This window comes from Canis aureus, chromosome 19 (genome assembly GCF_053574225.1).
Source record: "Canis aureus isolate CA01 chromosome 19, VMU_Caureus_v.1.0, whole genome shotgun sequence".
Taxonomy (NCBI): Eukaryota; Metazoa; Chordata; class Mammalia; order Carnivora; family Canidae; genus Canis; species Canis aureus.
The window spans coordinates 32,160,207-32,185,341 of NC_135629.1; the positions used below are offsets into that span (position 1 = coordinate 32,160,207).

The window sequence follows — 25,135 nt, forward strand, 5'->3', positions numbered from 1 at the left end:
GTCCTGGTGCCAGGCACCTGGCCAGATGGTGTTAGGTAGCTCTTTTAGCTCTGCCAAACATATGGCGAACGCTTGCGAGGTCAGCCTGTGTCCTTGCTGCCCTATGCTGGTAACCACTTGTGCAAATAGCTTGCTGCTCACTTGCTTTTCTGTGAAAAATTTCCTATCAGGAGGGCCTGGTATTAAGGAGGAACAGAGGACCAGAAGGCAAAAAATCAAGCCACAAAGTGGCATTGGCCTATCTCAGAGGCAAAGCTTGGCTTAGCTGTTCCATCTCACCTCTCCACCTTCAGCTCATGGAGTCTGGACTTACTGCAACTTCACTTAATATTCTTTGGAGCCCAGCAAGAAGTAGGTGCTCAACAAGAGTGACGTGACCAAATCATCCAATCCTTCTAGCACTTATGCCTCTAGCACTAAGGAAAGGGAAGGCACAGACCATCTGGTACCTCGGCTCTTCTTCTGGGTATGACACACTTGCTGATCCCTCTCAGCCTCCTTGTCACCTCCTCAGAGCAGTCTACCCTGTCTGCATGGTCTATTGTACTTCTGTTATTCCCTGGAATGGTAGTAACTGATTTGATTACTTGCTAATTGTCTTTTCTCCTCAAATATTTGCCTCCTGAGGGCCCTAAACCTTGTCCAGCTTACTCACCATTGCACAGAATAATACAATGTAGTAGATATATTACTATTATTTGTTGAATAATTGAATGAGTTCTGCAGAGAAATGAGCTTCCAATGCTTGGGAGACCTGGATTGTGCAACCCACACACACCCCTCATTCAACTTCTCCAAATGGGTTTTATCTTGAGAGTTTAGTTGTTGCTGCCTGCAACATTATGTTGAAGAGGATTCTGAGGCCATGTCTATGGTAGCATGTTTTTGCTTAGCTTCTTGCAGTACAGATATTCCACTCTCCTCAAGGAGAGCTCTCTTGCCTGGGCTGTTCTTCTAAAGATTCTTTAAAGGGCCTTTAGAAATAGAAGCCATATTGTAGTAGGAGCAAATATGAAACAAAATGTTCAGGAGGTTCAAAAGAAACCAGAAATTGGCCTCTTGCGTTTTCTTTTTCCTCATTCTGAATACCAAACTTGACATCACTCTGGAAATAAAGGAAAACACTCTCTCTCAAACACCAATATCCAAGACACGGTGGGGGGAAGGCTTGCGGAACATGGCTTGCCAAGGAAATTGCTTTTTTTTTTTTTTTTTTTAAGGAAATTGCTTTCTGAATAAATGTTTCCTTTTCCAAAGTTTGGTCCATCATGAAACTCCTTTTCAGAAAGAGTTTCATTTCATTTCTTGGTGAGCATGCTTCTAGAAACAGGAGGCCTAAGGAAATCAAACTGGTAGAAATCTCTAATCCCTGTTGCTTCACCAATTTCCTTCCCATTAAAAAGCCAGTAAAGCTCAGATATGATGGAGCCTAGGGTGAGGTGTCAGAGATCAGCGATTATTTACTGAAAACTTGCCTGAGATGCAATTGTGCCCTTCGAGGAGACTCCCTCGGCTGATCCCAGCTTGGAGGTAGACCTCTTCTCCAAGCTGCTCTATCACCTACGTTCTCAAAAATGTTAACTACAGGAAAGTTGCCAAGAATTTACAGAATAGATCCAAGAGTCCACTAAGAGCCTGCAAACTATATTTCTTGTTCCTCATTAGCCATGTTGGTTGAGTGATTCAAGTGTCTAGGAGACTTAGATGTTTCATCTGGAAAATGGGAATGATGAACTTGTACAGCCACTAAGTTGGGAGGCAAATCACCCTTAAAACACACTGTGCTTCTTGAAAATACACTGGGTGTCAAACCCAGCAAGCAGTAAAGAGACATTGATGAATGTTACTGTAATTTGGTGATTTCTATCAGACACACAAGAACTAGACAGGAGGCTTTCTACCACATTAACAATTGTTGAGGGCATACTATAATGGAAATACCAAAAACTGCTGGGTGAGCACAACTGATTTCTCTACAAAGCCCTGGTAACCACTACTACTATCGTGGGAGTTTCATCTGAAATTCTGAGCCCAACTGTAGGGGAGGATCAGTCTCCTCCCTTAGGAACATGAGGCTCACTGTGATACACTCTGAGGAAGATTTTAGCCATGGGTTGTCCTCAAAATAAGTCAAGTTTGTGTTTTACCCTGTCTGTGCTAATGATTCTCAAATGTAGTGACTCCAATCTCAACACCACCAGCAAGCCCCTCATGGTCCAGTTCCTGAGCCTGGTTCCTCAACTGCCCTGATGCCACGTTGTGAAAAAGTTCTAAATGGTGGCTGGCCAGGAGGCAGCATGGCAGATCCAGGAATCCCTGTCTGGGGTTACCGTTCTCAAATACACATTTCAGATTAAGCCTTGCTGAGTGGTCCTCTGACAAGAAGTGACTACTTGGTTGTTTTCATTGAAACCAACTGCATGAGACCAGGAACGGAAGCCTCCCTTTGCTGAACTGCTCCTAATAAGCTTCTGATGGAACACTACAGATTACAATGCCTACCACATGAAAGCAATTTTATGATAGCAGGCATGTACTCCACCAAACCTGACTGTCCACCCTGGTTTGTACAGGTTTTATAGGATGCCTGGGATACTCCGAAGACCATTCATAGTACAGCCAATTGAGTAATAGCTGGTCCAAGTTGTGACGCTGGTAAAGTCTCATTTGCTGCTTTGGCAATTGGCTTGACAATGTGATACTTTAATGTATAATTGGATAAGCAATTGGGTTCTGTTATAGTACAGTGGTTTGGCATAATTATTTTCCAGTGCTGTGATTTTCTAGTTAATAAATACTTTGGGGGGTTACAAATTCTTAAACATCAACACTCTATACTCCTTGAAAGTAGGATGCCATTAATTAATATAAGAGCTTATTTCAGCATTTTGGCCTCATTGGCAGCATACACACACGCACAAAAAAACTTTTGCTTTAACTCAAGCAAGTTAGGCTTAAGCCAAAGCTTGGGCAACTAATCAAATGATGAATGCACTGTTGATTACCTGGATTTCTCTCCATACAGGCGATAAACTAGGCTTTGGAAATTTCACAGTGAACAAGGCACTGGAGGTCATTTTTTTTCACTTAAAGGTCTCACAATGTAGCCATCAGTCTAGAGTTCCAGCTCACATAGAGAGTAAGAAAGGAGGCAGTTAACACATTTTCACATCAAGTAATATCTGAAGAACCTCAGGGTTCTAAGATAACACAAGTGGCTGCCCAAGGTTGGTGGCACAGACTTATTATTTTGTATCAAATGAAAGCAAGAGGTGATTCATTCGGACGCCAAGAAAGGCCTAAGTGAGTGACCATGAGCTCAATAACCAGCATGTAGAGAAGAGGTGTTTGGCGTTTGGGGGAGGAAATGTGTGCTCAAAGGATGCTGGCTGTGTGTTTGAGACAGAGCGAGACAACATCCAGTCATGAAATATAACCCAATTCTATCTAAATGGTCCAGGAAGCATTCTTGGGGGGTTTGGGAAGCATGTGTCTGAAGACAGGCACATACTGGGCAGGACGGTGGTGATTTTCATACTGTTTTAGAGCAGCCGTAAGCAGGGGAGCCAGCATCCGTGTGCGCTCTACAAAGGGCCCAGAAGGAAGCTGTCTGGGAAAGGTCTGCCTACCATGGGGAGGCACTGAGCCCCAGTCTCTAACTGCACATATAGCCACTAAGTCACCACCACACTAGCGTCTGTAGCAGCTGAGCTCCCCTTCATCCCGAGGGCCCCCCTTCATCCAAGCCCATGCCTGCCCAGCTCCCATCATTTCTGGTCTGGCTGCTGCAGGAGCCAGAATCTCTCTCTAACTCATTCTCCAGCCAGGACGCTCTGCAAAAAAAAAAAAAAAAAAAATTATTCTAAGCTTTTAACTTCCCCGCTTCCAACCCTTTAATGTCTTCTTTGCACCAAAAATAAAATCCACATTTCTCAGCCATCCCCACAGGCTGCAAATGATCCGCCATGTCCCTTCCTTTTCTAGTCAGTTACTCAACCAAGACTCCTTTTTCCTCAATGCTCTGCACTTCTGCTCCCTCTGTGTGAAATATCCTTTTTCTTTCCTCTTTGCTTAAGAGATTTCTAGCCATTGTTCACACCTCAGCTTAACCAGAACTTCTCTGGGGAGGTCTTCCTCCCAATCCCCCTCCCCACCACTCTACCATCCCTACAGATCATGATACACTGGTTGTTCTTCAGAGCTCTTATACTGTTAAATCATTTTGACTTTCAAATTCTGTTAAAACTAACAAATTCTGAAGCCTTTTCTAGTTCAGCCCAATAGAAACAATCACATCCACATTCTAGAAAGCCCACACTTTAGCCTCACATTTTCAGTGACTTCCCTCACCTCACTGAACTTCCCACCTCTGGACCATCTTTCAAGGTTCATGCCAGGCTTAATGCTATATTTCTGATACTGTCATACTTCATCTATTTTCAAAATTGACTCTTTACCTTAAATAAATTTACTTTAACAGGAACTTTGAGATGACATCATAAATGGGAGATAACTCTCAAAATAAATATGATCTCAACTCTCAACAAAACAAGCTTATTAAATTCTAGCTAGAGTCTGGATGGCTCCCCTGGTTCTGTTGAAGGTCATGTTGGTACCATGTTAAGGAGATGCTAGTCCTTTCTTTGCAATTGCTCAGAAGGACTAGGGCAAGACTGAAAGTGGAATGACTCTCTCTCAGTAGGATTCAGAGCTGTTCATGGCTTTGAGTCATAGACTAGAGGCCATCTCTGGGTCATTGAAATGTCTACCCCATATTTAAAAAATGAAATGTTAAGGCTTCTTAAAATGGCAAGTAAATTTCAGTTCTCTTGACCCCTCTGATAGATGGTCAGGCTTACCCACGTCAGGACTCCTCGGGAAAGAGGGATGCAAGCAGTTGGTTAAGCTAGCCATGGCACAAATTGCAGGAGAGCTGGCACACACATCATGTGTCTGCTGAAGCTGTTCCCATTGCCTAGAATACCCTTGTCCTTAAAATCCCACCACCATCTTTTAGGCCTAGTGCAAATCCTAATTTTGTAAAATCAACCCAAGACCCCACCCTGGGAAAAATTACTCTCTCCCTCAGATATTTTGAGAGTGCTATGATAGAACTTCTAGCCCAGCCCAGTCCTTATGCCAGACTTGGATTAAATCACATATGTATAAATCTGTTTGCCCTATCAGGTGGTGAGCCTTCAGGAGGCACAGATGTCTGGTTTATTCATCTTTATCGCTATCATAAGACCTAGAACAGTGCCTGGAATATATCATAAGATCAACAAATGCTTGTTGGGTAAATTGAAAGTAGAGGCAGAGAATCATATATATATATTATGGATTTACTTCCCTATTCCTGGATATTATTTCCCTTTCAAGATTTTATATAAACACCTGTCTCAACAAAGCCATCAACCCATAAGAAATAGTTTAAGCTGTCTGCTCTTTGTGTTGTTTTACAAAGCTAATAACAATGAAATATATTAATGTACTTTATAACAACACCCAAGTTTATATTCAGCCACTTGCTTCTTTAAGAAGTGGTATTAAATTGTTTCTCTCCCCCTAACCCCACCCTTGGAAGACCGTTTGGCATTTTACTACAGGTTAGTTCCAAATTCTGAAAAACATTTAAATTATTGTGAATCATTCTTCCTACTGTATTCCATTACAGAGCTATAAAAAAAGTCAATAGCCAAGGCAGTTTGAGCATTACATCAGGGAATTAATCTTTACCCCACATACCTCCTGATAGCACGCTCAATGCCCAGGAAGGAGCGGAATGTCAAAATCGACGCATATCAGTACTTCAGTCAGAAATCCTGTTAACACTACCTTCCCCAAAATCATTTCAGGCAGATAAAGTGGAATGACTGCAGATACATTTTTTTAATCTCTTTTCAAAGCTATATAGAAATGGAATACTCTTCCAGGAACCATCACAGACTTCACTCTGTTGAATGTGAATAAAGACTTTTTGGTTCAAATTTCTGCAAACTTTGTTACTTTGGTGAGCACTTTCCTCTAAAGAACCAACTACCTGTGAAAACAGTGTCAACTGTTCCAAAGTTTCACTGCTGCATAGAGAGGAGGAGAGGAATGTGCTGTGGTGCTGAGCATTTTCATGGCCATTTAACCTAACTTATGTGATGTAATTATCAGGAGGAAAGATGGAACACTGCAGTGTGCTGAATCCCAGATAGTTACCTAGAAGAACTGTTCTTTTATGTACTACTAACAAAGAAAAACACCACCAATTAAATCATGACACACCATTGATTGTGGAACACACTTTGATTTTAGAGATGTGAAAATGTGAAAAAGTGTGCACTTGAGAAGTGATAGCTAGGAGATTTGAAGAGAACTGGTGATTTATTCTTTGTTTCATGCAATAATAAGCCTTAGAGTGCACCAAATGCTGGCCTTGAATCTGTTCATCCTTTGGACAGCTTGTATCTTTTCCAGAATTTCACAGCTCAGCAGATGTGGGAATAACCCAAGTACTTGGTGTGGGCTTTTTCAAAGAGGTCTCCTGGACTGAGTTACCAGATAAAATACAGGAAAAAGCCCATTTAAGTTTGAATTGCAGATAAAGAAATAATACTTTTTAGTAAGAATATGTCCCAGATACTTCATGAGATAAATGAAACAAACTGATTTCATTTGTTTTAGTATTTTTATTTGCCAACTCTAGCAGCCATGCTCCTATGGTAATTTTGACTGTATTTGACCATTACCACATGCTTTTGTACTCTAGAACCTTGACTTTTACCTGTGAGGAGCCTCCATTAATACCTTTTTCACTCCTTGCAACAACCCTGCTTGTTAGGGGATTATTGTAAGTCATTTTAGAGCTGGAGGGGCTAAATTTCCTCCTTCGACTGAATGTGTCAGTAGATTTGCTGATATGGGGCTGAATTTTGGCCACAGCTCTTAATACTTTTACAGGGTATTTAAGGTCCAAAAGACACATGTCACTGGGGAACCATGAAGATAGGAAATACACTTCTACTCCTGGATATAACATCACTGGGCTGGTCAGTGGTCACTGTCGGGGGGACAGTATATCTAGCCTAGTAATTAAAAGTAGTCAGTGGTAATATTTGCTGTTGCTGTTACTACTACTATGTGCCATGCACATAACTACTCACAACTCTTACTGCTCCCTTTTTACAGAGGGAAAAACTAAGGCACAAAGAGTTAAGGAATTTGCATCTCTCATTGTCAAAGTCTGGCCCTAACCTCATCTTCTTGAAGAGATATTGCTCCATGTTCCTTAGATAACTCCCTCTTACCCCTCACTCTTTATTATAGCACTCTTTTTCTTTACCAAACTAAATTGATTCTCAAAAGCCTTTCGAACTAGGTCATGCCTTCCTAGCAGCAGCCCTATCATTTGGAGATGCCCCTCTCATTCTTAATTAACCATTTGGTGTCTATTCTCCCTACCTGGAAACCCCCTGAAGACGGAAAAAGGGCCTGTTTCAGTGTTCTAGTGCCAGGGCCAGCCCCTAGCATTGCAGGGACAGAATAAATATCTTTTACATTAATAAGTAGTCATTGCCTTTCCTGGGGACAGCCTAAGTTAATCTGGAAGGTTCATCTGAAGTGAACTCCCCCCCCATTAAAGCTTCCTCAAGGCATGTAGTACCTGCTGGATAAACTGTTGTTTGAGGTCATTAGAGTTGATCTCTGCTAGCCTGTGATGGCTTGCAGCTACCAGGTTCTTGGTTTGCCTCAGGGAAGCAGAAATTTACTCCAAACTATAGCATGCTTAATTTTCAAGTAACCTGGGGGCTCTTCTAAAACACAAGTCTTGTTCATCAGGATGGTTCCTGGGCTCCCTATTTCTGCAGACACTGAAAATTCATTCAAAGGCTCCTGAACTAGATAAGCAACCTAGAGTTGCTGGGACAAGCCCCATGGTCCACACACCTCTTGGAGAGAATGAGAATCGAAGGAAAGCAGTTCTAGAGCAGAGTTTGCAAAGCACTCTATCTATTCTGTTGATAGAGTGACAATCAATGGGTTTACAGGAAAATGTTTTATTTCTGTATATACACGGGTTCTACCCATACACATACACATTTCTCCCGAACTCAGTGCTTCTCAACCATAAGTGTACCTTAGAATTAGGTGAGAAGTTCGGAAAAAAATGCCAAATGCAGGCTGTCCCCAGACAAATTAAATCAGGATCCCTGGGTTGACCCAGGCAATAGTATTTTTTTAAGTTCTGCAGGTGATTCCAGTGGGCAGCCAGCACTGAACATTGCTGTTCTAAAGGAAGCCACATGCTTCCATATGGGACTTTAGGAGGGAAACCTCTAAGTTTTAAAAACCATATACAACAGAGCTTTGCAAATATGATTAGTTTTTGTTTTATTTATTTCCTACCTCGCATAAACAACTTCGAAGTGTCGACACAACGTTGCCATCTGTAAGGCATATGACAATAACAGACGGTCGCCTAATAACCAGGGAGGCATTAACGTTCACAGGCTCTAAATTATTTCGATTCATCTGGTATGATCTGTGGTGATGAAGCCACTTAATGCTTGATTTCTGTGTCTTTTCAATGGCAGCACCAGAAGTGGGGAAGGCTATATTTTCTGGGCTGTATATATTGTTCTTTGTCATCCTATTGAATTGTTACAAGATGGATTTATAACAGACCTAAAGCTAGTATCAAAATGAAAATTAGTTCTTGAGTAGAAAAATAGCAATCCCCTTTGCCTCGCCTGTAGCAGTTGCGTCATATCTGCCTCTGCAAGGAAGGAAATGACTTCTTAATGTGGTTTTCTTCCACTAAGGAGAATTAAATCTATGTGGCAAAATGTAAAACCAGAGCGCTGGCAGCCAAATTCTGAACGGAAGATCCATGACCCTCATCAACAGATTTGTGGCCCAGTTATATGCTGATGAACCTCATTTAGGCTCAAACTTCCCCCAAGTGGAAATATAGCTCAGCTGGAGAGCCAGGCTATGCACTGTTTTGCCTTGTGTGTCAAAGTTCGTTCTGAACCACTGGTGAAATTTCTCCATCTGCTGCAAAGGGCCACAGAGGTGGAGGGTGAGGGGCATGGGATGTCTCTGGGTTAGATTTATAGTAATTTGGACCTGAGATAGGAAACTCCACTATGGTAGTAGAGAGACTTTTTGCTGAGGCAGTAAGATCCTTTTCAAGGATCTGCCTTTTTAGGGGAATGCACCTGGTGGGTGGAGCTGGCCATTCTTTGGTGGCATGGCAGTTTCTCCAGGATAGATAAAAAGGCAAAAATCATTGGGAACAATTCTGCCACTGTCTAGCTGGATGATCTTTGACAAGCAAATGAACTTCCTCAGATCTCAATTTCCTCCTTGTTAAAATGGAGCTAAGTAGTGTCCGCCTTGTGTATGGATGACGGTACAGATTCAATGAAATTATGCAGGATGGAATAATACACATGAAAGAAACTACCCATTCATATCATAAATACCAGCCATCATTGATGCTGTTAAATCATTTACCTCAATCTCTTCCAATGACTTACAAAACACTACACTGTGCATCCTATGAATTTATACCTTTAGCATTTTACAGTGGATAAAGCCCCACACAGGAATAACAAATCTAGTTAATAAAACTGAATTGCAACAAGAGATTAAGGGGGAAAATTGAGCTCTTCTAATGAAATGTTCTAAGAACACCCTCTCTCTGATAGAATTGAAATTTTATTTACTCTCTATGTAAATCTGAGACATATATAAGATGCTTTAAAAAATAAATGTATTTGAAAATTTTTAAATGATTCAGTTGACTTAGAGCAATTGTTAATTTTTTGATGTTTTTTAATTTTTTTAACCATTTGCCTACTTGGCCCCCTTTTAATGGGTATGCTCTCATTTCCTACTCAGTACTCATGGCTCTTGTATTATTATCACAGATTTGCATGGGCTATTTTGGCTCACTGAACAAAACTGCTCAGAGCTCATATAAGAGAGACTAAGCCAAAGAAAATAGTAGGTAAACCACAGGCCAGCTTGGAGGAATGATCATGAGTAGGCAGCAAACCCATGCCTTTAGTATCCAATGAGTAAAATAAATGAATGATGCCAGCAGAGCATAAGATTAGAGAGTGGTGGGGATTACGGAAAATGGGAAGATGGTTCCCAGTCTGTGACTCCCACTCACAGCCTCTGCAGACAAGACAAAGCGTGGAACAGGCCACAGGATAGTCTAATCTGGTAATTTTATTAGAAAAGCTGGAAATGTGATTCTTATGGGACACCTCCCCATTTTCAAATCTGGGCAACCAATGCAATGAAGAGACACAAATTTCCAGCCTCTGATTTTCAAATTGTGTTCAGCCCATAACACTTGTTCAGGATCCCAAGGACCCACTAATGAGCCTTTTCCATTGTTTTCTCTAAAGCTCCAGAAGCATGACAAGGAAGAGGAAGACTCCCCGACCTTGTGGAGATCCGAGGAGGAAATGGCAGCAGAAGCCTCAGCCCTGCGGGCCTACTTTCAGTGACTTTACAGGTACTGGGCACTTCATCATCACTCACACCTTCCATGGGGCTTTACAAGGAAGCTCCTTGCCTAGGGAGGGGACACTGACAAGCAAATGCAGGAGGGTTCAAAAGACAAAAGCCAGAATGGAGAAAACTCTGACTCTTGAGACACAGATTCCTACCTCTGGGTATCCTCTGCCTCCCTGCCACCTTCCACATGACCCTTCTGTCTGTTTACTTCCTTCCAGCCCCCTCCCCCTGACCACCTCAAGACAGTGTCCTGCTGTCCCGCCTTCCTCCAATCCAACCTCACCAAGCAGCCCAAGATAGTTTGCAATGCAAACCTGACCATTTAAAAAGCCAAAACCCTTCAAGAGATCAAGTCTCAAATTCCCACCTTAGTCTGCAAGGTGCTGTGAGCCAGCTCACTACCTCATGACCAGATCAGCCTGCCTTCTACTTGAGTCTCTTCTTAGCTCTTTGGTAAATGGCATTTTTTTTTTTTTTAAGATTGATGGATTGGTTAGTTGGTTGAAGAGAGGAAGGGGAGAGGCAGAGAGAGAGGGACAGAGAGAATCTAGGGAAGACTGCACAGAGCCTGATGCAGGCTCAATCTCACAACCCTGAGATCATAACCTGAGCCAAAATCAAGAGTCAGACACTCAACCGACTGAGCCACCTGGATGGCTTTGTGTTTCCCTTTAGTTTTGGCTACTGGGAAGCTCAGAGGCACAGAGAAAGATCAGACATGATACAACTATTTCTTTGCATTAGTGACTACTTAACTGTTGAGAGATCACAGATTTAAGGTTCTGGTAGAAAACTATAGCCAGTCTCCTTCTTCAAAATGTGTATACACACCAAATTTTTATACAATGTCCAGGGGCTCATGGATCTTCTGAAATGTACAAATAAATGGGGTTGCCATGAAAAATGGGGGCATTCCTGGACTAAAAAATACTGTGTATCCTGCATTTTAATAAACCTCCTTTCATGGACCTTGGATAAAGCACCTCTCCCCTGAATAATTTATTTTTCCTTTTTGGAATTGCCTGCTTCATGTAGTCTTGTGTTTATATTAAAAGCTACTAAAGTAGATCAGACGAAATTAAAACCCCAATTAGTGAATACTGGTAGCAATTGAATTATATAAAATTATATCTGCCACTTAGTGATCATGATTTTTAAGTAGAAAACACATTCATTGTATTGTTTTCACTTTGAAATAGAAATCTTTTTTAGTTAGTTTTTAATACCTTTGCATTTTTTTTAATTTATTTTTTATTGGTGTTCAATTTACTAACATACAGAATAACACCCAGTGCCCGTCACCCATTCACTCCCACCCCCCGCCCTCCTCCCCTTCTACCACCCCTAGTTCGTTTGCCAGAGTTAGCAGTCTTTACGTTCTGTCTCCCTTTCTGATATTTCCCACACATTTCTTCTCCCTTCCCTTATATTCCCTTTCACTATTATTTATATTCCCCAAACGAATGAGAACATATAATGTTTGTCCTTCTCCGACTGACTTCACTCAGCATAATACCCTCCAGTTCCATCCACGTTGAAGCAAATGGTGGGTATTTGTCATTTCTAATAGCTGAGTAATATTCCATTGTATACATAAACCACATCTTCTTTATCCATTCATCTTTCGTTGGACACCGAGGCTCCTTCCACAGTTTGGCTATCGTGGCCATTGCTGCTAGAAACATCGGGGTGCAGGTGTCCCGGCGTTTCATTGCATTTGTATCTTTGGGGTAAATCCCCAACAGTGCAATTGCTGGGTCGTAGGGCAGGTATATTTTTAACTGTTTGAGGAACCTCCATACAGTTTTCCAGAGTGGCTGCACCAGTTCACATTCCCACCAACAGTGTAAGAGGGTTCCCTTTTCTCCGCATCCTCTCCAACATTTGTTGTTTCCTGCCTTGTTAATTTTCCCCATTCTCACTGGTGTGAGGTGGTATCTCATTGTAGTTTTGATTTGTATTTCCCTGATGGCAAGTGATGCAGAACATTTTCTCATATGCATGTTGGCCATGTCTATGTCTTCCTCTGTGAGATTTCTGTTCATGTCTTTTGCCCATTTCATGATTGGATTGTTTGTTTCTTTGGTGTTGAGTTTAATAAGTTCTTTATAGATCTTGGAAACTAGCCCTTTATCTGATATGTCATTTGCAAATATCTTCTCCCATTCCGTAGGTTGTCTTTGAGTTTGTTGACTGTATCCTTTGCTGTGCAAAAGCTTCTTATCTTGATGAATCCAGGTTTCCAGAGCTGCCCCGCCACTGGGGCTGTTCCTCCTGCGGCCTCACGGGGTAAACAACCCCCACTGAGCCCTGCACCAGGCAGGGGCACAGCAGCTCCCCCAACTGCTAACACCTGAAAATCAGCACAACAGGCCCCTCCCCCAGAACACCAGCTAGACGGACAATACCTTTGCATTTCTTGGGCATTCTCTCTCCAGCCTCCTTTTTAAAGTATTCTAATTACTTAAAGACCCAGTAACAACTACCCATCCCCCACTATTGTTCAGTGTGTCGTAGTGCTCAGGCACATGCTTTCTAGAACACTCATTTCATTGGAGAATGACATTGGAGGATGTCATTAGTTTGTCAGCTTTGCATTCAGTTGCCTGAAAGGATAGTGTGGTGCTAGCAGATGCTGTCTTTGATCATTTATTCTGAACCTTTTCCACTGTTCACCTTCTCATTTCTCTCCTTCTTTCTTCTCTCCCTTTCTCCCTCCCTCCTCCTTTTCCTTCCTTTCCTTCCTTCCTTCCTCTGGATCAAGTTAGTCTGCCTAAGAACACAGACCTACAGGCATGACTGCAGACCTCTTTCTATTCCTCTTATGAAAGCCACTGTGTCATTTTGGAATGTTCCATTCAAATTGAGTCACTGTTTCTCAGATTCAACTTACCAGGCTGTTTCAAATAGAGGCAAGAAAGCTTTAGGCTTTTGTGAGGCTTGCTGAATTGTAGGACTCTGTGATAGAATATATTTTCTAGACATCCGAAGAGGATTTAAACTTACTACCCAAGTTTCTTATATGCTTTGCTTTGTCAGTTTTTGCTTCTGTCCTGCCTTGAAGCCTAGGGTGAATCAACTGATTTTGTAAATCCTGCCAAAAGGATAGGTATCCCAACTTGCTGTATGAGCTATTGCCACAGTGCTTATTTTTTTATAATTAACTATCATTAATATCTCCTTAAAGGTCTTTGGTTATGAACCAAACAAATCACCTTCAGTTTTCCCAGCAGTCAGATGTAGGAACGGAGAAAAGGAGGGATGATGTGGGTTGCCAAATAGCATAGCTAGTAACTTGGAGGGGAGGAACTTACCTGTAGGGTTCTAGGATTTCACCAAGAGCATCCACAGCTCTGTAGCATAAAGGGACCAAAGGGGCACCTAGGTGGCACAGTCAGTGAAGTGTCAGACTCTTGGTTTTGGCTCTGGTCCTGATCTCGGGATTTTGATTTTTTATTTTATTTATTTTTTTTATTTCGGGATTTTGATATTGAGCCCTGAGGCAGGCTCTGTGCTCAGTGGGGTTTGAGATTTTTGAGATTCTCTCTCTCCCACTCCCTCTCTAAAAATAAATAAAGAAAGATATCTGTAAAGGGACACTCTCTCTCTCTCTCTCTCTCTCTCTCTCTATATATATATATATATATATATATATATATATATATATATCTTTTCCCTTTAGAGACAAAGGGGAAAGGGAATATTCTTTTTTTTTTTAACATACAGTGTTACATTTATTTCTGGTGTACAGTATAGTGATTCAAGAATTCCATATATTACTTAGTGCTTATCAAGATAAGTGTACTCTTAATCCCTTTCACCCCTTTCACTCATCCTCCCACCTGCCTTCGAAAGGGAATATTCTTTACTAGAAACTTGATCATTAAACTGGTCCACCTGGTTCTTTGACACCCCCCCTCCTTCCTTTTCAAAATGCATCTACACACCAAATGTTTATACAATGGTAAGGGGCTCATAGAACTTACGAAATTTCATTAAATAGATAGAGCTATCATGCAATATTTGAGTATACCTAGACCTAAAGAATTATTCATTGTTTATCTGAACATTAGATACACTTGGCCTCTCCAAGGTCTCCCCATTATGCTGTCAGCAGCAAGTCAGTCTTAGGCAGAGCCTAAGATGCCGATGTCGCTCACTCAGCAAGACTGTACAATTCACAACATGTGCAAAGGCAGAGACACTGTAGCCCTGGAACTGATAACAATAGCCAGCATTACCAAATTTCTAAGACACGGGTTCTATAGTCACGTCTTGCAGATGATGAGAAAACCAGGACTCAGTGACATTATGTTATTCCAAGGTAAATAGTTGCAAGTGATGGAGCTGATATAGAACCCAGTCAAACCCCAAAGACCATTCTCTTAGTGTCTGTACAGCCCAACTTTCTAAAAGAGCTCGCTTTTGGGATCCCTGGGTGGGTGGCGCAGCGGTTTGGCGCCTGCCTTTGGCCCAGGGCGCGATCCTGGAGACCCGGGATCGAATACCACGTCTCCCTGTATGGAGCCTGCTTCTCCCTCTGCCTGTGTCTCTGCCTCTCTCTCTCTCTCTCTCTCTCTCTCTCTCTCTGACTATCATAAATAAATAAAAATTAGAAAAAAAAGAAAAAGAAAGAAAAAAAAGAAAAGAGCTCGCTTTTCCAGCCAGCATTGCCATTTCATCCCAACTACCTTTGCACCCTCCAAATATTCTCCTTAACATCTTCACCTGCTCTGCTTGCCTGCCTGATTCCACTGTGAAGACTTACCTCTCTTCCCTCCTGGACTTCCTGCCAGCCTTGTTAATGCCACCTACTCTGGCATCTGCCTCCCCAGCCGCACTGCAACCAGACAGCAGGAACCGAAATGGGGCTGAACTTGCACCAACTGACATGGCTCTGCTTGCAAGTTATTGCAGACCAAGCTAATTCCTGCCTCGGCTGCCTGCCCTCTTTACTCTACCACATGACCAAGTGCCTAAGTAATATGACCTTCGGCAAGTACAGTGTTTCCCAAATCATTCTCATTCCCATTTCATCATGCTTTTTTTCATCTTTGTGTGCTTATTATTTACCTGATTCATTTTTAAACTTTATATCTTAACCTCAGTGAAAAATGAGTATTACTTGTAATTACAAGTTAAGGATACAAATAAATATGAAAGAAAAACAATGTGGTGAATTCCAGCTTGGCACAGTTGCTCGCCTGAAACTATTGGGACAGAGATTCATTCTCTCTTTGTTAAAAAGAAAGAAAAGAGGAGAGAAAGAGAGAAAGATAGAAAGAGAGAAAGAAAAGAAAGAAAGAAAGAAAGAAAGAAAGAAAGAAAGAAAGAAAGAGAGAAAGAAAGAGAGAAAGAAAAAGAAAGAGACGCTAGCCACTGTTACAGAGGCATTCGATTCCAGTACTAAACAAACTCTCTATCTGACCTATTGAGAAGGATTAAAAGAGAATAAGTTATAGTGAGATTCAATGAAAATAACCTAAGATTATCTTAAACAAATGATTCGTGTCTTTGGAAAAAAGCAGTAGAGGTCAGAATTAGAACCCAGAGCAAGCTGACTCCAGGCCTGTTGCAACCCTCTAAGCCAGTGTTCCCTATGTCTCTTACTAGGTATATGGAGAAGATAGGGCCCTGGGAGGGAACCAGAGTCAGCTTTCCTAGGGATAAGAGGCTAGTGTCCTGTACCTGGCTGGAGAACACTGGGCAGGAAGCCCCACCTTATGCCTCACTGCCTCCCACTGGCATGCTCAGTCTCTAGGCTGACTGCATCTGTTTGAAATCACTGCTTCTCCTAGGGCCCAACTCCTAGGGCTTGGCCTTGACACCTTGTTTGCCATTAGCCTACCTTAAAAACCAGTGTACTGAAGAGAAGAATATGGAAACCTATACCCAGATATGTCCAGTAAGCGAAATGGTCTGTATGGATAAAAAAAACTTGCTCTTTGCTGAATGTTTGGTATGGAAATACCTAGCAACCTCTCAGTAAGTAGAAACTCCTGTATCTTCTTTGTGTATAAAACCACATTAATCTTCAGCATAAGACTGACATAGGACCGCAGAGATAAACATCTCAAAACTATGAACTGTTCTTTCAGTCTCTTGAAGCCATCAGCGCATCAACATTCGATTAGTTGTACAGGATTTGGTGTTTTGACTACCCTCCGTATTCTTTCTCTAGTAGAAAATGACTTTGAATTTCTTAAGCCATAGTGAAAAAAAGGCACTGCCTTCACCAGGCACAGGCTGAGCCAACAGTCCAAGGGTGGCTGAATGGAGCTCCCTCTACCTGACAGATCTCTGATGAGGATAGAAATCCTTTGGTTCCAGGATTCAACATCTGCCTTCTGCTTAGGTGAATTTATGCCTTGGCTCTCCACTCACTGGGCTGAGTTCTGAGATGCAGCTTTGCGATGGCTCTTTTAGTGTGTTCTCTGAATCCCACATCAGAGGACAGTGCATCTGTATCCCTTATCTAACTGTGCATCTTCCCTGGAACATAGTAATTCTTCATTAAGGTATTTAACACTTGGGCCTGCTGCCTCTACACACCCATGTTGAGTTTCCTACTTAATTCTAAAAACATTCTTTTTAAAAAAGATTTTTTTTTCATTTATTTGACACAGAGAGAGAGAGCGAGCAAGCATAAGCAAGGGGAGCCACAGAAAGAGGGAGAAGTAGGCTCCCGGATGAGCAGGGAGCTCGACGTGAGGCTTGATCCCAGGACCCTGGAATCACAACCTGAGCCAAAGACAGATGCTTAACTGACTGAGTCACCCAGGCACCCCAAGTTTTCTACTTAATTTTAAAGCAATGACGTGTGTCCCAGTGAGGGAAGGTTTTACTGTCTCCCTGTCCCCACTCCCACCCCATGGGGGGGGGCAAGTTGTTTGTAAAGGATGCAAGCATCTCCCCTAACTAACTTGGATAGAAAGTCAGAGCAGGGCAGGTTTCCACACCCTGTTGTGTCAGCAGAGTTCATTTGTAATTCATCAAACTCTCCTCTGTGCATGCCGTTATTTTATAGATAATTGGTTGCCTCTCATTTACTCATAACAGAGCCGTGCAATTTCAAAGCAACTGAGTCAGCCCAAAACAGCATTATTAGTAGTTACAGATATACTGTCAAGGCAAAATTTTGACACTGGCATCTTTGAAAAATCACCATAATTCCAGCCACTGGACCACACTTATATCATAATCATGGACAGTCGAGGTAGACGAGAAAGGACAGGTTTGCTTATTTAGCACATGTTCTGGTCACTGAATTGTACCTTTTAAAACATACCTCACTAGCTTGGAAAATTTCTTATCCTTCAGCAGAGAGGGTTTGTTCTCAGCATAGCAGCCTCTGATGAGAAAGGCCGAGGGAGCAAATCATAGTGTTCTCATGTTTTCTCAGGGGAGAGGAGGGTTTTAACTTTGGCTTCTTGACTGGTTCAGTCATAAAACCACTAGGCAATCCCCATGTGGAAGTATCACCAATACCAATGAAAGTGTTTGCCAACACTCATCACCAAATTGATACGATAAAAATTTTTCTTAAGCATAGAAGTACAAGAGGAGATTCTTTGTTTAAGGCTAATGACACTCTAGTCTTTAATATATTCAAAGTTCTTTACAAAAAAAAAAAATCCATCATTTTAAACACAGCTGGAAAAGAGATTTTGGTTTGCTTTTCCCTTCCTCTGCAGTTCTTATCTCTACCGCACTGTGCTACCTCTCCTCTCATTCTGTGTAAACTACCTTTATAGAACCAGATTTCAGTAGCAAGGAATCAAAGACTCTGTTTTGGATTAAATATAAATCAAGTCTGTAAGGTTCAAATTGGGAATGAGAAACCATAGAATCATAGCAACTTTAGAAATAATCAAGTCTAATGTGCTGTTAAATGATTTATTTCAATACAACCCAAAAGGATGACCATCTTGTTATACTTGAAAAACGTCCCTTTATAAAAATTCCAAGACAGTCTATACCCCATGATTTCAAAATGGGTTTTAGTTTGATTACTTTTAAGATATTTTACCAAGATCCAGGTTTCTCTTAACATGTGTCCAATAGTTCAGGCAAAAAATTTCCACAGGCCATTGATGACTAACAAATCTACAGAAGTCTTCTATTGGGATTTAGTTCAAGTGATAGCAAAAATGTTAGTGTCCCATGGTTAATGTTAACCCTTATGAATCTTTGGATGACATGAACCCTCCGCACAGAGTTCTTTTCAGAAAAGCGTAATCCAAATGCCGGAAATAACTTTTAATTGCATCTTACAGAATGATAATGCAACAAAGCCTTATCATTATCATCCTCAAGATCCTCATCATCATCCTCATCTCATCTCCAGAAATGGATAATGTATCACACATCGGTCTGTACACTCTTGCAGAAACTTTCCAAACAATTTTTCTCCACTCCCAAGACTTTTTTTTTCCTTTCTCTGCTTGCTTCTCCTCACTCTGTGTGGTGTTCTCCTTCCACTATTCTCATTTTGTCTCTGTCAGAAAGGAGGATGGGAAAAAAGACTCGCCTAGAGATCATGGGAGGTTAATATGAAGGAAGGTATAAAATTCATATTAAGAATCTTTGACCTATCATTTTGTAATAACATTTATACAATTTACTCCATTCTATGCCTAGTATGTCCCTAAGCCACCTCTTATATAAGAAGTCTTCCATTATTTTGACTTCCAAGGATATCAGTCAAGTTAGGAGCCCCACCAATCAGGATGCACCAGAAAAAGCAGTTCTAAATTGTACTCCTTTTGGTGTTAATACTTTTCTGATGATCCAAAAGATAATGCAATATGGTCTACTGCTTCTAATTTATCATGAGTGGTAAACAATGGAGATTGTGTCTTCTTTATTTTTGTTTTTTTAAGATTTTATTTATTTACTCATGAGAGACCCAGAGAGAGGCAGAGACACAGGCAGAGGGAGAAGCAGGCTCCTCACAGGGATTCTGAACTGAATCATGCCCTGAACCAAAGGCGTGATCCCAGACACTCAGCCGCTGAGCCACGCAGGTATCCCTGTGTCTTCTTTATTAAAGTAAAATCCAAAATATGGAGAAAAGAGAGGATAGGAACTAAGGAAAGAACACTAAAGAACATTAAACTCAATGTAAATTAAAATACCCTATTGGGGCCACTTTTCTCAATGGTGCTAGTAAAATTAGACCCCCAGCCCAATTCTATGTAATATGTCCCCTCTTCTTCCTCTTTCCTCCTTTAAGGATAACTGAGGTAGAACATACTTTTTGGAGAGAATAGGAGCCATGGAGACAGGGAAAGAGAGTGCTGGGAAGTCATCTTGGGAACTCTCCTTCACTTTCTTGTGGCCGGCTCACTGAAGGGATAGATAGATAGATACCTGCCACCACTCTGTGCCCTGCCCAGATCCCAGTGCACTGACGTATTTTGGTTCACTATTACCATTTTGCAACCCTGTCACAGGGCAAGTCTTATTTCTCCTACTACAGCCTCATGTAGATAATCCGGAATCAAGGGAAAGTCGGGTAGCAGATAATACCTCTTCTAAAGAAAATGATTGTGTGGAGCTTCACACAGAACTTTCTAGAATGTGTTTTGAAAAGAAAGGACTGGTAAGGTGAACACAATGGTTCTGTAAAAATTATGTTCCAGCCCTCCCCCACCAAAAAAAGAAAAAATATTTTTAATCACTTGTCCTAAGCGCTAGGCATATTCACCACCAAATCAAAGTATAAAAAGATAATTTTCAGTTTCTTAAGAATAATCTCTAGATTATCTGCCATTTTGTTTTTTACTCTTAGTGGAAATGTCTTAAATAATTTAAGCTGGCTCCGTATCAGCATTGCCACTAAACTTACTCTGTGGACTTGGACATATCACTCTTTTGTGCTTTACTTTTCCTCTGTCTGAATTACTATGGTGGAAAGCATTTTAATTATATCCTAGGGTTTTTTATGAGAATAATGCAAAGTAACAGCTAGGAAATACACTAGCAAAAACAGCTCTAAATTGTGCTCCCTCTAGATTTAATACTTCTCTGAGGATACAAAAAACATTTCAGTATGTTCAACTACCTCCAATTTATCATGAATGGTGAGCTATGGAGACTGTGAGTGTCCATTATTTATGCCAATATGTAGAGTCATTATTTTCCTTATGATTTCCATGATATTTTAAAGACGATAAATTATGGAAATGTTCAGGTTATGATGAATTAGTTTAAACAATAATTAAAGAATAAAACCTGGAGGGCAGGATATTTTCAGACCACCAAAAGAGAAAAGAAGAAGAATGACTTCTATTACTAACAGACCAAATAATTTGAATTAGATATTCCACTGTGTTCAACTAGGAAAAATTGTTCAGAATATACACAAACGTCTGTTAAAGGTAACAAGGCAGGAAGAGATTACAAGGTCAAGATCCAAGAGCAGCCAGAAATCCAGAGAGAGGACCCTAGCATGTGTGCCTCCTTCTCCACTGAGGCCATTTGTGTCTTTGCAGAGGCAGATGGAACTAAAACAATAAAATCTGGGTTTCCAGTGGTAGATCACTTTCTAAATCTCCATACCTGGGAAGGAATGCAAAATCCTGGAAAAGTGATATCCTTGGAAAAAGAATGATCCAGATATAAGCCAGCCCTGCTACCAACTGCAGCCCAATTTCAAATCATCTAGGCAACTGAGAAAGTTTCAGTTTTGGAAATGTAAGATCTGAAATTGCTAGTCATATTAGGTGCCTGGCAGAAGCAAAGAAAAAAATCATCCCAGGAAGAAAATAATGCTATCCAAGATCTTAAGTTATTTTTACAAATAATTTTCTTTAAATGCCCAACACATGAATGTGTATATACCCTATAGCATATGCAGAGACAAATCAACACAAATAAGATTAGAATCATAGGATACCTAAAATTGGAATGATAAGACATAGTCATTAAAATAACTATATTTTACTTGTTTCTAGGTAGAAAATATTTTTTTTAAATCATCAGAGAGCTAGAATCTACAAGAAAGTGAGATGATAGATGGTATGAAAAAGAACCAAATAGAAATTCTAGAGCAGAAAAATACAATAACCTAAGGAATGAGTTTAACAGCAAAAGGAGAGTTGCTAAATTAGAGAAGTGCCATGTGAAAATATTCATAATGAACTAGGAAGAGATGAATAGTGGGGGAAAATATAAGAGAGGTTGGAAAATATAAAATACAATGAGAAAGCCTAAAAGATATTTATTCACAATTCCAAAACCATTCCAGTGCAAGATATGTTTAAAGAGATAATGCTGTGAATTTTTCAAAACTGGCAAAAGCCACCAATCCAAAATTCAAGAACACAACCCCAGAGGAGGAGGTGAAGCATCCATACCTGAATGTATCATGGTAAAATTGCAGAAAGGCAAAGAGTGAGTCTAAGATTTAATGGTTGGGGTAGAGAAACCTCATATTCAAAGGAGTAATAGACCAAGAGACTAAAGGCAACAACAACAGCAACAAAAAACCCAAAAAATCACAAGACCATGGAATGACATCTTATTGATTGGTTGGTTGGTTGGTTGGTTGGTTGGTTGGTTGGTTGATGTGTGTGTGTGTGTGTGTGTGTGTGAGAGAGAGAGAGAGAGAGAGGGAGAGAGAGAGAGAGAGGATGTAGGGAAAAGGAGTAAGCAGACTTGGGGCTCAATCCCATGATCCTGAGATTAGGACCTGAGCCGAAACCAAGAGTCCAATGCTTAACTGACTGTACCACCCAGGTGCCCCAAGGAATGACATCTTTAAAGAACTGAAGGAAAATAAACTACCCAGTTAACATATTAATTTAGAATAAAAGTGAAACAAACACATTTTCTGAGACAGGCTGAAAGAATTCATCACTAGCAGACTCATCCAAAAGGAATTCTTAAAAAAGGAATCAATAGAAATTAGAAATAATTTTGAACCTAAGGAAGAAAACTAAAACTTGTGGATGCAACTAAACATATGTTTAGAGAGTAACTTGCTTATAGTTATGACTTGTATGCATTTATTGGGAGAAAATAAAAGCTGACAGCAGTAATATGCTAAATGCCTATCTGAATATTGCAGTCATTAAAAAAGGAAAAGAACATATAATTTTAGATCAATAAATTTGAAAATTGGGGTGAAATTTGTAGGTTTCTAGAAAAAATACATTTTACCTAAACTGACACAAAGAAAAAAGAAAGTAAGAAAAATTTGATAACTACTAAAGAAATGAAACCTGAATTACAACGCTTCTCACGATAGCATCAGACCCAGGTAACTTTACTGCGCATTCTAGCATGCAATTAAGAAAGAAACAAGAATCTGAATAAGATTGTTATCATTATAATGATGGAACAAATACTGCCAGAAAAATTTTAAAAAGAGAAAGAAATTCTTCCCTTCTCAATTTGTTGTATAAGTTGCCTTCTTGCACATGAACATGACAAGAACATAACAGAAAGGAACTCAATAGACTAATTGCACATGGAAATACAGATACTGACACCCTAAAACCTATCAGATAGGGAGGCAGATTGTGTATGTGTGAATGTACAATCAGTGACAGGGGAATACATTATGACCAATGCAATATGATTTCACGTTAGACTATCAAGCATTGTCTTTCACTAGACTAAAAGACAGATGTTAGGATCATCTCATTAGATGCAAGGAAATATATTGATCAAATTCAACATTCAACTTAATAAATGTAGAAGTTCCAGGACACTAAAACTAGAAGGGAATTTGTACTTAAGGGTGAAACAAATGCTCAACACTGTTTACCTGATATTGTAAATGAGATGAGAATATTCACTATTAGCCTTGCTATTTCACAATGTGCTCAAGGTCCTGGCTAGTATAGTAAGGCAAGAATAATAAACCAAAAGTAGAAGGATTTGAAATGTAGGAATAAACCAGGCATTATTTGTAGACAGTATGATGTATACAGAAAGCACAAAAGAATCTGCTGAGAAAGAATTAGAATTAATGAGTAAACTTAGCAAGGCCTCTGAATATAAGATCAATATATGTAAGCTTTTTATTTCTCTATTGGCCACTATCTTAGCATGGGCTTCCATAACAAAATATCAAAGACTGGGTGGCTTAACCAATAAAAATTTATTTCTCACAGCTCTAGAGCCTTGAAGTCCAAGATCAGGGTGCCAACATGGTCAGGTTCTGCTGAGAACCCTCTTCCTAGCTTGTAGATCGCTACCTTCTCACTGTGTCCTCATGTGGAGCAGAGAGAGCAAGTTTTAGTTTTTTACTCTTATTATGCTAATCCCATTATGGGGGTCCTCCACTCTCATGACCTCATCTAACTCTAATTACCCTCCAAGGACCCTACCTCCTATTACTATCACAAGGAAATGTAGAGCTTCAACATATGAGTTTGGGAGGACACAATCATTCAGTCCATAACAGCCACATAGTTAGAAAATGAAAAAAAAAATCTAAGTTAGCTTATATAGGTTTCCCCACCACTATCTCAGAGTAGAGTGTTTTTTTGAAACCTTTTGTAAGCCAGAAGGGTATAAAGAAGCAATTACCATTAACTTATATGGAAAATTTTTTGAGCATTTCCAGACCCCAAAATAACCTCTTTTAGGCTTTTCTGTTACTTCAGGATACATCTTGCTAATGGATGAACAAAATAAATGGAGATAAAACACAGATGTTCACAGATAGAGGTCATGACTATGGTGGCTTGATGCCAAGGGTAGTTGCTGGGGAAGGAGCTTGGTAGGGCTCTACTCACTGCAAAACATATGATGAATGCTGTTTTTCCTTTTCTTCTTTTTCATAAAAGCACAAATCCAATTCAGATTTCTTTCTGTTAGCAAAAAAGAGGTACTAATGTAGGTCTTTTGTAAAAGTAAAGTGTGGAAGTGAATTTTCAAAATCAGGGGATACCCACATTAACATCAGAAATCAAATGCCTAGGAATAATTGAAGATATATAAGCTTCTAGACAAAAACAAAACAAAACAAAACAAAATCTATAATGTATTAGAAAGAGGCAATCAAGAGGAAATAGATGAATGACTCAATTTCATAAAGACTCAACTCTTCTCAAATTTACCTGTAAATTCAATGCAGATCAGATCAAAATTACCATAGGATATTTTGGTGGTGGTGGTGGTGGTGGTGGTGAAATTTATAAGTTAATTCTTATGCTTATGGAAATGTAGCCAGAGACTATTAAAAAATAAGACAAAGATATAAACGGGCTTACTCTATAGGATATCGACTTACTACAAGGCTACAAGTTAAGAGAGCATGGTATCAGGACAAGGATAAGTAGAATAATGAAATAAAATACAGAGCCCAAATCGAGGCATACGTGAGTAGTTGATTCGTGATTTTTTAAAATTTATTTATTCATGAGAGACACACACACACAGAAAGAGAGAGAGAGAGAGAGGCAGAGATATAGGCAGAGGGAGAAGTAGGCTCCATGCAGGGAGACCAATGTGGGACTCGATCCCGGGTCTCCAGGATCACATCCTGGGCCAAAGGCCAGCGCTAAACCGCTGAGCCACCCAGGTGTCCCATTGATTCATGATTAAAATAAAGTTACAGAGCTATGGGGAACACAAAATCTTTCTAGTAAAAGGC

At 40.3% G+C, this 25,135-nt stretch overlaps 2 protein-coding genes across 21 annotated transcripts in view; one reads left to right on the plus strand and one right to left on the minus strand.

Moving 5' to 3' along the window:
• FHIT (fragile histidine triad diadenosine triphosphatase) overlaps nucleotides 1–25,135 on the plus strand; it is a 1,383,460-nt gene that overhangs the window by 1,345,718 nt on the left and 12,607 nt on the right. For all 18 annotated transcript variants that reach the window (XM_077858253.1, XM_077858259.1, XM_077858258.1 and 15 more), the window contains one exon: nucleotides 10,413–10,522. In XM_077858253.1, the coding sequence (XP_077714379.1) occupies nucleotides 10,413–10,522 (110 nt within the window). The remainder of the gene's footprint in view (nucleotides 1–10,412; nucleotides 10,523–25,135) is intronic.
• The window catches only part of LOC144289824 (uncharacterized), a 163,372-nt gene that overhangs the window by 26,495 nt on the left and 111,742 nt on the right, over nucleotides 1–25,135 (minus strand). The window contains exon 1 of one of the 3 annotated variants that reach the window (XM_077858273.1): nucleotides 15,293–15,461. The exons of the other annotated variants lie outside the window; for them this stretch is intronic. Within the exon in view, the coding sequence (XP_077714399.1) occupies nucleotides 15,293–15,417 (125 nt within the window). The 5' untranslated portion in view covers nucleotides 15,418–15,461. Of the gene's footprint in view, nucleotides 1–15,292; nucleotides 15,462–25,135 lie in introns of those variants that run through there. 3 annotated transcript variants of the gene reach the window in all.